Source organism: Pygocentrus nattereri, chromosome 1, assembly GCF_015220715.1.
Source record: "Pygocentrus nattereri isolate fPygNat1 chromosome 1, fPygNat1.pri, whole genome shotgun sequence".
Taxonomy (NCBI): domain Eukaryota; kingdom Metazoa; phylum Chordata; class Actinopteri; order Characiformes; family Serrasalmidae; genus Pygocentrus; species Pygocentrus nattereri.
In genome coordinates, this window is record NC_051211.1 from 56,586,777 (window position 1) to 56,598,703 (window position 11,927).

Sequence of the window (11,927 nt, forward strand, 5' to 3'; positions counted from 1 at the left end):
AAAGAGCTCAGGAACAAGCTTATGCCCTCAGTTTACTGTATGAGCGCTCAAGGCTTAATAACCTAATGCTGAGCTGCACGTCTGATGCACTTATTTTGATCTGGGACCCCTCTTTGACCTATCGGCCCACGGATACATCACTGCTCAGTGTCCAGGGATCTGACTATTCCCAATGAAGCCCTGATTGGACACTAATTTGGATGCAGTTAAAGGAAAATTTCAGTCAAATGATGCAATGCTTACTGGCCACCCTACATGTCCCTGATTTCCAGCTCTGGTGAGTTACCTTGCTGTCGTCCTCACCGCACCGCTGCTGTTTTCTGTGAGCTTCAGCTTTTACAGAATTTTGGCTGCTTTCGTCACTTGTGTGTGAAAACTGAACGTTCTGCGACTGAACGTATGACAGGAAACCATAATACACCCACAGGCACGCCATGCCACAAAGGAGCAGAGAGCAATAGCGCCATCTGGAGGAAAAATGTGCAATACTGAAAAAGAGCAGTACCAAAACATGAAGAGATGATGTGATTATATACATCCCGCTGCTGTCGGAAGAAAACCTCATATCTCCCAAATGGTGGGAAAAACAGTCTTGACTTAGAATGGAAGTCAATGGAACCAGAATTTTTTCCAAGTCATTTTGGAAACTGTCCAAAACTGAAAAGCGACAAAAATGGAGATACGAGGTTGTGTTCCTAAATTTCCTTCGGGATCAATAAAGTATCTATCTATCTATCTGTTCCGACAGCAGCGACATATAGATGACTTTTTTTGGATACTAGCATGAGAGTTGTTCTCACAGTCCCATGAATTATAAGTCAGCAGATGAAATTGTGCAAAATTATATCTGATTTGTTTGTCCTTAATATCTACACTGGAAAGTCTAAAGTGTCTGGATTTATTTTTTATTTCCTGAGTCCCCTCCAAAGTACAGTGCAGCTGGAACTCTATCTATCTGTCTGTCTATCTGTCTGTCTATCTGTCTGTCTGTCTGTCTGTCTGTCTGTCTGTCTGTCTATCTGTCTATCTGTCTGTCTGTCTATCTGTCTATCTATCTGTCTGTCTGTCTGTCTGTCTATCTGTCTATCTATCTATCTATCTATCTATCTATCTATCTATCTATCTATCTATCTATGTCTGTCTATCTATCTATCTATCTATCTATCTATCTATCTATCTATCTATCTATCTATCTGTCTGTCTGTCTGTCTGTCTGTCTGTCTGTCTGTCTATTTGTCTGTCTGTCTGTCTGTCTATCTGTCTATCTATCTGTCTGTCTGTCTGTCTGTCTGTCTCTCTGTCTATCTATCTATCTATCTATCTATCTATCTATCTATCTATCTATCTGTCTGTCTGTCTGTCTGTCTGTCTGTCTGTCTGTCTGTCTATCTGCTGCACAGACAAGAACTTCAGACTGAAGATGGAAAGTGTGAGTTGGCACAAACAAAAAACGTCATGTTTCATTTCTAACTGTTTAAAACTGTTCATTTCTAACTGTTTCAGGACCCCCATGGACCCTCACAGAGCAGGTACTGTTTGGGTGGTGGGTCATTCTCAGCACTGCAGTAACACTGATGTGGTGGTGGTGTGTTAGTGTGTGTTGTGCTGGTACGAGTGGATCAGACGCAGCAGTGCTACTGGAGTTTTTAAACACTGTGTCCACTCACTGTCCACTCTATCAGACACTCCTACCTTGTGGGTCCACCTTGTAGATGTAAAGTCAGAGACGACAGCTCATCTGCTGCTGCACAGTTTGTGTTGGTCGTCCTATAGTCCTTCATCAGTGGTCACAGGACGCTGCCCGCAGGATGCTGCCCACAGGACGCTGCCCACAGGACGCTGCCCACAGGACGCTGCCCACAGGACGCTGTTGGCTGGATATTTATGGTTCTCAGTCCAGCAGCGACACTGAGGTGTTCCAGCAGCACTGCTGTCTGATCCACTCAGACCAGCGCAACACACACTAACACACCACCACCACATCAGTGTTACTGCAGTGCTGAGAATGACCCACCACCCAAACAGTACCTGCTCTGTGAGGGTCCATGGGGGTCCTGACCACTGAAGAACAGGGTAACAGAGTATCAGAGAAACAGATGGACTCCAGTCTGTAACTGTAGAACTACAGAGTGCAGCTATACGGTCAGTGGAGCTGATGAAGTGGACAGTGAGTGTAGAAACAGGAAGGTGGGATATTTCGACAGTCCAGCAGTTGGCAGCAGTACTGCGGCTGATCAGACCTGAAGCTCAACATGTGAAGAGCAGCTAGTGTGTCGTGTTCACTGTCTGCATGCTTCCGTGCCCCGTCTGCACATGTGAATACAGGGCTAGATCATGCTAGGTCACCCTTTCCCTCAAAAACAGGAGGTACGAGCTCCTCTGTGACGCCTGGAGGGAAAGAAGCTGCCCCTTGGCGTGGGCCTAATGCACCTCCTTATACTTCATTTGAGCTGTGATTTATTTCTGTCTCTGTTTATCTGTTTATCTCACCTGTACGCCACTGTTTCTCCTGCTCTCTTTCCCTAAGAACTGTATGGGACGCTCCAAATTAAATGCTTCTTTATTTTCCCCCTCGTCGTTTTAAATACTACTTGTGGGCTGTGGAATAATTCTGTGTTGAACGCTGAATAAAGAATGTATTTCCATAAGCTAGTAGGTGGAGCCTGAGTGAAGGCCTGAGCACACGCACAACACGTTTATAGACATAAGAGTGAAGCCACGGCTTGATGTTTAGTGGAAATGCTGAGGATGTATCCCTTCTGTAAAGGAGAGGATGCAAGATTACGTTGTGTTTATCCTGTGAGACACAGAGTGTGTTCAGGTTTATGAAATAAACCCATTTTTAATCAGACGCACCTGAATAGCTGAGTAAATAAAGCAAAATGAGCTTCCAGTCATATTTTCTGTCAGGTGATCTACTACTCATTACCATAATCTGATCTTTTATTATACAGACATACTGTATGTAGACGTTTGGGTGTCTGTGGTCAAAGTATTCGTGATGATGATTTTCTGAGTGAAATAAGTTCAAATGAAAATCTAAATTTCTGCATAATTAAATGATTAATATGCCAACAAAGTTCATTCAGAGCGGTTTGGTGTGAAATGCTCTGTTCTAGATAGTCAGGTTTGTTCACAGTGGTGGTGATGGGAACCAGACGTCCCTCTAAAAGCTCCTCACAGTGGTGGTGATGGGAACCAGACGTCCCTCTAAAAGCTCCTCACAGTGGTGGTGATAGGAACCAGACGTCTCTCTAAAAGCTCCTACAGAAAGTTCCTACATGAACTGGTTCTGAATTCACTGCCTGATGACTGAGACGCTGTTTTATGAGAGTTTAGAGAACTTCAACTCCATTCATGGTGGAGGGAGACATGCAGGGCGCTGTGCGGCAAAATAGTCCCCAAAGAAAACTCATTATTCCAGATTTTCCACTGTTTTCCATCATCAACATTCCATATAAGCTCAGAAGACTCGTGTAGGTTCTCTGGTGGTTCTGGATGGTAAATAAAGTGTCTGTATCTGTGTTGTAGTCATGGCGACGCCCGGTTCCCATCACCACCACTGTAAAGAAAACAAGGAAAACCAGAGTGGACAGGTTTCTCTAATGATTTCACATCAAAGCGCTCTGAGTGGCTTTGTTTTGATGGGTGGGATTCCCCTTCAACACGTCCTCTACAGACACATTTTAATGCATGATTACTGTGTATTTGCTGAATTTGACAAATCGGGGAAAGAAAGTGAGACAGGTTACGCCTCACGCCTTCCGTGGCAGAGACTCCTCACTCCCTGGGAGGTCACGTGAACACGACCTCTCAGCAGTCCACCCATCAGCGTTCTTGCTTGCCTGATTACTGAGTTCTGACCCCCGTTGTTTGGACTGTCTACGACTGTTTGCATTAGTTGTGTGTTGGGGTTTCTGTGCATTCCCAAGCCTTTTTTTCCGTGTTTTGACTTTCCAGTATGTGTTTCCGCTCGTTCTCCTGTTTACAACTTTAGCCTCATGCCTTCGGACTCTGTTTGCTCTTCTGTGTATCGACCCTGTTCTGGACCCTGTTCTGGTTCTGGATCCTCCCGAATTAAACGTGTTCTACTGTAGTCTGCTCTGCGCGCCTGGCTGTTCCCCAGCCGTCACACTACAGCTCATTTAATAGATCTGATTCCTTCATTCTGTGAAATCCAGTGAATAACACACTCACTGCAGAAGAATGTCACGTTTAGGCTTGTAGAGGAAGTCTTAACTTAGGATGTGCTTATACTGTACTTGTCACTTGGTCCTCTTGGCCCGGGCCAAAGCAGAGTCAGACGGCTGACTGGGCAGATTTCATGACGTACAGTAACTGTGATGATGTCCAGCGGCTGTTCTGAATGGACTGAATTGTGCTATTCTCTGTTCTCTCTGGGCTCGTTGGGTTTTATGTCGTTGCCGTGGTTACAATGCGGCACAGGGTGAGATCCCTGTAACAGCTTTGAGTGGCTCACTGAACGGAGAAACCTCGGCACATTCATACAGAATTTAAACATGCAGTTAAATGTGCGTATGAAAAATTATTAATGACTTCAAACGAGACCCTCCAACGTAAAACCATGCGTTCACTTACTACATTTGGCAGACGCTCCTATCCAGAGCGACTTACAATGTGATCATTCTTTTACACAGAGAACTTGTGCCCACGGACTCTTATTGGTATTGCGTAGGATGTTTATCCAGGTCGGGATTGAATCCCAGTCTACATGGTGGAAGGCAGAGGTGTTACCCACTACACCAACCAACCAACATGTATTAACCACTCCACCTGTTTTGGACTGTCAGTTCTTTTGTTCTCTGTTTTATTTTGCACAACCTTTTACATTAAAAAGCCGAACGATGCTTTATTCAGATTTGAGCTTTCCCTTTGTTTTAAATACAGGACATCAAACAATGTCAAACCATGATTATATGATTTTTACATAAAATGTCACATACCGTTTTCTACACAAGGTCGAAAACGTGCCTCGGCCTCATTTCAGAACTCAGAACGAGCCGTTCTATATGTACACATTCAGCTCATGAAGAGATGACTGACCATCTCAGAGACAGCCCGGTTCCCGCAACCAGTGGCAACAGAGCATCAGATACTCATCTTTTCCACAAATCTTTGGGTTAGATGTCTTTGGTCTGAACAGCGTTTAGAATTCAAATGAAACGCAACATATTTTACTCTGAAAATCAACAGGACTGTGCACGTGAGGACCTTTTAGCACCTTCAACTCCGACGAATCCGTGAAGCTTCTCGCTGGGAGACTGAGAGACGACTCGCTTTCAGTTTTTAGTTTCTTGTCTGTTTATAATGATGTTGGATTCCTGTAGCAGCAACTCGTCCATCGTGCCTCCACTACCCCACAGACAGACCAAGCCAAAGAACAATGTACTTCCAGAAGAAATGCCTCACTTTCTTTCTTGCCAAAAATCAAGACTACTCGATCACCATCACCAAAAATCAGGACGACCCGATCACCATCACCAAAAATCAGGACGACTCGATCACCATCACCAAAAATCAAGACGACTCGATCACCATCACCAAAAATCAGGACGACTCGATCACCATCACCAAAAATCAGGACGACTCGATCACCATCACCAAAAATCAAGACGACTCGATCACCATCACCAAAAATCAGGACGACTCGATCACCATCACCAAAAATCAGGACGACTCGATCACCATCACCAAAAATCAAGACGACTCGATCACCATCACCAAAAATCAGGACGACCCGATCACCATCACCAAAAATCAGGACGACTCGATCACCATCACCAAAAATCAAGACGACTCGATCACCATCACCAAAAATCAGGACGACTCGATCACCATCACCAAAAATCAAGACGACTCGATCACCATCACCAAAAATCACGACTACTCGATCACCATCACCAAAAATCAGGACGACCCGATCACCATCACCAAAAATCAGGACGACTCGATCACCATCACCAAAAATCAGGACGACTCGATCACCATCACCAAAAATCACGACTACTCGATCACCATCACCAAAAATCAGGACGACCCGATCACCATCACCAAAAATCAAGACGACTCGATCACCATCACCAAAAATCAGGACGACTCGATCACTATCACCAAAAATCACGACTACTCGATCACCATCACCAAAAATCAGGACGACCCGATCACCATCACCAAAAATCAAGACGACTCGATCACCATCACCAAAAATCAGGACGACCCGATCACCATCACCAAAAATCAGGACGACCCGATCACCATCACCAAAAATCAAGACGACTCGATCACCATCACCAAAAATCAGGACGACTCGATCACCATCACCAAAAATCACGACGACTCGATCACCATCACCAAAAATCAAGACGACTCGATCACCATCACCAAAAATCAGGACGACCCGATCACCATCACCAAAAATCAAGACGACTCGATCACCATCACCAAAAATCAGGACGACTCGATCACCATCACCAAAAATCACGACTACTCGATCACCATCACCAAAAATCAGGACGACCCGATCACCATCACCAAAAATCAGGACGACTCGATCACCATCACCAAAAATCAGGACGACTCGATCACCATCACCAAAAATCACGACTACTCGATCACCATCACCAAAAATCACGACTACTCGATCACCATCACCAAAAATCACGACTACTCGATCACCATCACCAAAAATCAAGACGACTCGATCACCATCACCAAAAATCAGGACGACCCGATCACTATCACCAAAAATCACGACTACTCGATCACCATCACCAAAAATCAGGACGACTCGATCACCATCACCAAAAATCAGGACGACTCGATCACCATCACCAAAAATCAGGACGACTCGATCACCATCACCAAAAATCACGACTACTCGATCACCATCACCAAAAATCACGACTACTCGATCACCATCACCAAAAATCACGACTACTCGATCACCATCACCAAAAATCAAGACGACTCGATCACCATCACCAAAAATCAGGACGACTCGATCACCATCACCAAAAATCACGACTACTCGATCACCATCACCAAAAATCAAGACGACTCGATCACCATCACCAAAAATCAGGACGACCCGATCACTATCACCAAAAATCAGGACGACCCGATCACCATCACCAAAAATCAGGACGACCCGATCACTATCACCAAAAATCAGGACGACCCGATCACTATCACCAAAAATCAGGACGACCCGATCACCATCACCAAAAATCAGGACGACCCGATCACTATCACCAAAAATCAGGACGACCCGATCACTATCACCAAAAATCAGGACGACCCGATCACTATCACCAAAAATCAGGACGACCGATCACTATCACCAAAAATCAGGACGACCCGATCACTATCACCAAAAATCAGGACGACCCGATCACTATCACCAAAAATCAGGACGACCCGATCACCATTATTTTGGTCAAAACTGAAATCAATATTAACATATTTACTCAATGACTTTGGAAACAACCAGTTATTTACTGAACTTACGAGATATTTGTTGAAAGTTTACTTAAAAAGTAACTATAATTTACAAAACATTAAAATATCCATAAAGGAAGTACATACATAAAATAAACAACATGTACATATACAGTATATGTATGTATTTAAATAAATAATATTAAAATGGTAAATAGAAATAAATGTGATCAAAACAGATCAGCTCACCTATGTTGCAGTGCACTGTTACAACCTACTGCAAACTACTAAACATGCACAAAAGTAATGAATAAAACTGAAATTATAGTGAAATGAAGAAAAGAAAGAAAGAAAGAAAGAAAGAAAGAAAGAAAGAAAGAAAGAAAGAAAGAGTGGAGCTAAGTGGCTGAAGGTTTATGTTGCTGTGTTCATTTCTATCAGAAGCTCTGCGATCAGTGGAGGACACACGACGCACAAGCTCACAGATCAAAGTGAAAAGCTAAGCACACAGCTTAGCGGGATGTGTATGAAGGGGCGGAGCCAGGAGGGAGGAGGGGTCAGGAGAAGAAATGGAAGAATTGATGTCCTACCTCCAGCCACAGCTGTTCTCGGGCCAAGTGTCACAGTGACAGAGGTGGCGGCGATCAAGATTCTCCCGTCTGCCACACAGAAAGACACACGTCTCAGTACAAACACACATCAGAGTGCGCTGAAAATCACTCTCACTGATCCAGAGATTCACCCCGGAGATTCACTCCAATCCTCCGCCGAGCAATCAAAGGCTCTCCGAGCAGACCGGCCGGAAAACCAGCCTCACATTCATGCAATGCAACAAAGCTTAAAGGGGAATTCCACTGAAATTCTAGACTTTTAGTTTATAGCTTCATCAAAAGATATCAGCCTGAGTAGACTGATCAATCAATGTGATCAGTTATTAATCTCAGTGTTACTGAGCTCTGCTAAAGCCTGAGTAGACTGATAAATCAATGCGATCGGTTATTAATCTCAGCGTTACTGAGCTCTGCTAAAGCCTGAGTAGACTGATAAATCAATGTGATCGGTTATTAATCTCAGCGTTACTGAGCTCTGCTAAAGCCTGAGTAGACTGATAAATCAATGTGATCGGTTATTAATCTCAGCGTTACTGAGCTCTGCTAAAGTCTGAGTAGACTGATAAATCAATGTGATCGGTTATTAATCTCAGTGTTACTGAGCTCTGCTAAAGCCTGAGTAGACTGATAAATCAATGTGATCGGTTATTAATCTCAGCGTTACTGAGCTCTGCTAAAGCCTGAGTAGACTGATAAATCAATGTGATCAGTTATTAATCTCAGCGTTACTGAGCTCTGCTAAAGCCTGAGTAGACTGATAAATCAATGTGATCAGTTATTAATCTCAGAGTTACTGAGCTCTGCTAAAGCCTGAGTAGACTGATAAATCAATGTGATCAGTTATTAATCTCAGCGTTACTGAGCTCTGCTAAAGCCTGAGTAGACTGATAAATCAATGTGATCAGTTATTAATCTCAGCGTTACTGAGCTCTGCTAAAGCCTGAGTAGACTGATAAATCAATGTGATCGGTTATTAATCTCAGCGTTACTGAGCTCTGCTAAAGCCTGAGTAGACTGATAAATCAATGTGATCGGTTATTAATCTCAGTGTTACTGAGCTCTGCTAAAGTCTGAGTAGACTGATAAATCAATGTGATCGGTTATTAATCTCAGCGTTACTGAGCTCTGCTAAAGCCTGAGTAGACTGATAAATCAATGTGATCAGTTATTAATCTCAGTGTTACTGAGCTCTGCTAAAGCCTGTGTAGACTGATAAATCAATGTGATCGGTTATTAATCTCAGCGTTACTGAGCTCTGCTAAAGCCTGAGTAGACTGATAAATCAATGTGATCGGTTATTAATCTCAGTGTTACTGAGCTCTGCTAAAGCCTGAGTAGACTGATAAATCAATGTGATCGGTTATTAATCTCAGCGTTACTGAGCTCTGCTAAAGTCTGAGTAGACTGATAAATCAATGTGATCGGTTATTAATCTCAGCGTTACTGAGCTCTGCTAAAGCCTGAGTAGACTGATAAATCAATGTGATCGGTTATTAATCTCAGTGTTACTGAGCTCTGCTAAAGCCTGAGTAGACTGATAAATCAATGTGATCGGTTATTAATCTCAGCGTTACTGAGCTCTGCTAAAGCCTGAGTAGACTGATAAATCAATGTGATCGGTTATTAATCTCAGCGTTACTGAGCTCTGCTAAAGCCTGAGTAGACTGATAAATCAATGTGATCAGTTATTAATCTCAGCGTTACTGAGCTCTGCTAAAGCCTGAGTAGACTGATAAATCAATGTGATCGGTTATTAATCTCAGCGTTACTGAGCTCTGCTAAAGCCTGAGTAGACTGATAAATCAATGTGATCAGTTATTAATCTGTGTTACTGAGCTCTGCTAAAGTCTGAGTAGACTGATAAATCAATGTGATCAGTTATTAATCTCAGTGTAACTGAGCTCTGCTTAAGCCTGAGTAGACTGATAAATCAATGTGATCAGTTATTAATCTCAGCGTTACTGAGCTCTGCTAAAGCCTGAGTAGACTGATAAATCAATGTGATCGGTTATTAATCTCAGCGTTACTGAGCTCTGCTAAAGCCTGAGTAGACTGATAAATCAATGTGATCAGTTATTAATCTCAGTGTTACTGAGCGCTGCTAAAGTCTGAGTAGACTGATAATCAATGTGATCGGTTATTAATCTCAGCGTTACTGAGCTCTGCTAAAGCCTGAGTAGACTGATAAATCAATGTGATCAGTTATTAATCTCAGTGTTACTGAGCTCTGCTAAAGCCTGAGTAGACTGATAAATCAATGTGATCGGTTATTAATCTCAGTGTTACTGAGCTCTGCTAAAGCCTGAGTAGACTGATAAATCAATGTGATCGGTTATTAATCTCAGTGTTACTGAGCTCTGCTAAAGCCTGAGTAGACTGATAAATCAATGTGATCGGTTATTAATCTCAGAGTTACTGAGCTCTGCTAAAGCCTGAGTAGACTGATAAATCAATGTGATCGGTTATTAATCTCAGTGTTACTGAGCTCTGCTAAAGCCTGAGTAGACTGATAAATCAATGTGATCGGTTATTAATCTCAGCGTTACTGAGCTCTGCTAAAGCCTGAGTAGACTGATAAATCAATGTGATCGGTTATTAATCTCAGTGTTACTGAGCTCTGCTAAAGCCTGAGTAGACTGATAAATCAATGTGATCAGTTATTAATCTCAGCGTTACTGAGCTCTGCTAAAGCCTGAGTAGACTGATAAATCAATGTGATCAGTTATTAATCTCAGTGTTACTGAGCTCTGCTAAAGCCTGAGTAGACTGATAAATCAATGTGATCAGTTATTAATCTCAGTGTTACTGAGCTCTGCTAAAGTCTGAGTAGACTGATAAATCAATGTGATCAGTTATTAATCTCAGCGTTACTGAGCTCTGCTAAAGTCTGAGTAGACTGATAAATCAATGTGATCAGTTATTAATCTCAGCGTTACTGAGCTCTGCTAAAGCCTGAGTAGACTGATAAATCAATGTGATCAGTTATTAATCTCAGCGTTACTGAGCTCTGCTAAAGCCTGAGTAGACTGATAAATCAATGTGATCAGTTATTAATCTCAGCCTGAGTATTTGATCTGTATTGTTAACAGGCAACAGGACGATTCAGAGAGTTTTTCAATTGCATGTTATTAAATCTGCCCAATCAGTCGTGAGCGTTTATTTGTATGACTTTTGTTTACATCTTTTGTGTCAACATTAAATGTCAGTGTGAATGTAAAGTGAATCAGAACGAAAATGCAAGAGTGAAAGAATGTCTTTCTGATTTGGTCGTGATCAAGAGAACCTGAGTGGAAGTCTAGACTCACCCGGAATGTGTCCAGGCAGTTATTGCTGTGTTTATTTCATTGCTTTGTGTTTGAGGTTATGAATCTACCTGTTTATAACCCACCAGCCAGTAATTTGCCTTATGTAACAGTTAGTGGTGTGGATTTCTGCTGAGATGCAATAAAGGACCTTAGATTAATTCAGCCCCACTCGTCAGCTCAGCCAGTCTGCACTGAAGTCCCTGTAGCAACTGAATAATAAGCCTTAGCATGTAATAAGCCCCCCACTGTTCAGTTTACCGACATTAATGACTGACACAGCCTTCAGCCAAACACACCCATGCACTCCATCTTCTGTCGAGCAAAGAAACGACTCAGGTCTGACAGAAACCGGCGGTGAGAACAGTGGAGGCAGTAATTCAGTCAGAATTAGACGGTAAGAGACGGTGAAAGGTGTTAGTGTGGAGCTCATGATGCCTGACTCACGCTATCCTGATCATCTGGAGGTTGGAGCCGTTTTTATTTTACTCCTCAAGCTGAAAAAGTTTTGGAAATAAATTTTGTGGAATATCAAACAACTCGAAACTATGAGGAG

The 11,927-nt window shown here is 42.7% G+C and overlaps 2 protein-coding genes across 5 annotated transcripts in view; one reads left to right on the plus strand and one right to left on the minus strand.

The window, feature by feature from the left end:
- Positions 1 to 11,927, minus strand: part of cacna2d4a (calcium channel, voltage-dependent, alpha 2/delta subunit 4a) — a 230,781-nt gene that overhangs the window by 129,641 nt on the left and 89,213 nt on the right. For all 3 annotated transcript variants that reach the window (XM_037542278.1, XM_037542276.1, XM_037542274.1), the window contains one exon: positions 8,049 to 8,117. In XM_037542278.1, coding sequence (XP_037398175.1) covers positions 8,049 to 8,117 — 69 coding nt within the window. The remainder of the gene's footprint in view (positions 1 to 8,048; positions 8,118 to 11,927) is intronic.
- The window catches only part of lrtm2a (leucine-rich repeats and transmembrane domains 2a), a 97,168-nt gene that overhangs the window by 59,683 nt on the left and 25,558 nt on the right, over positions 1 to 11,927 (plus strand). The window lies entirely within an intron of this gene.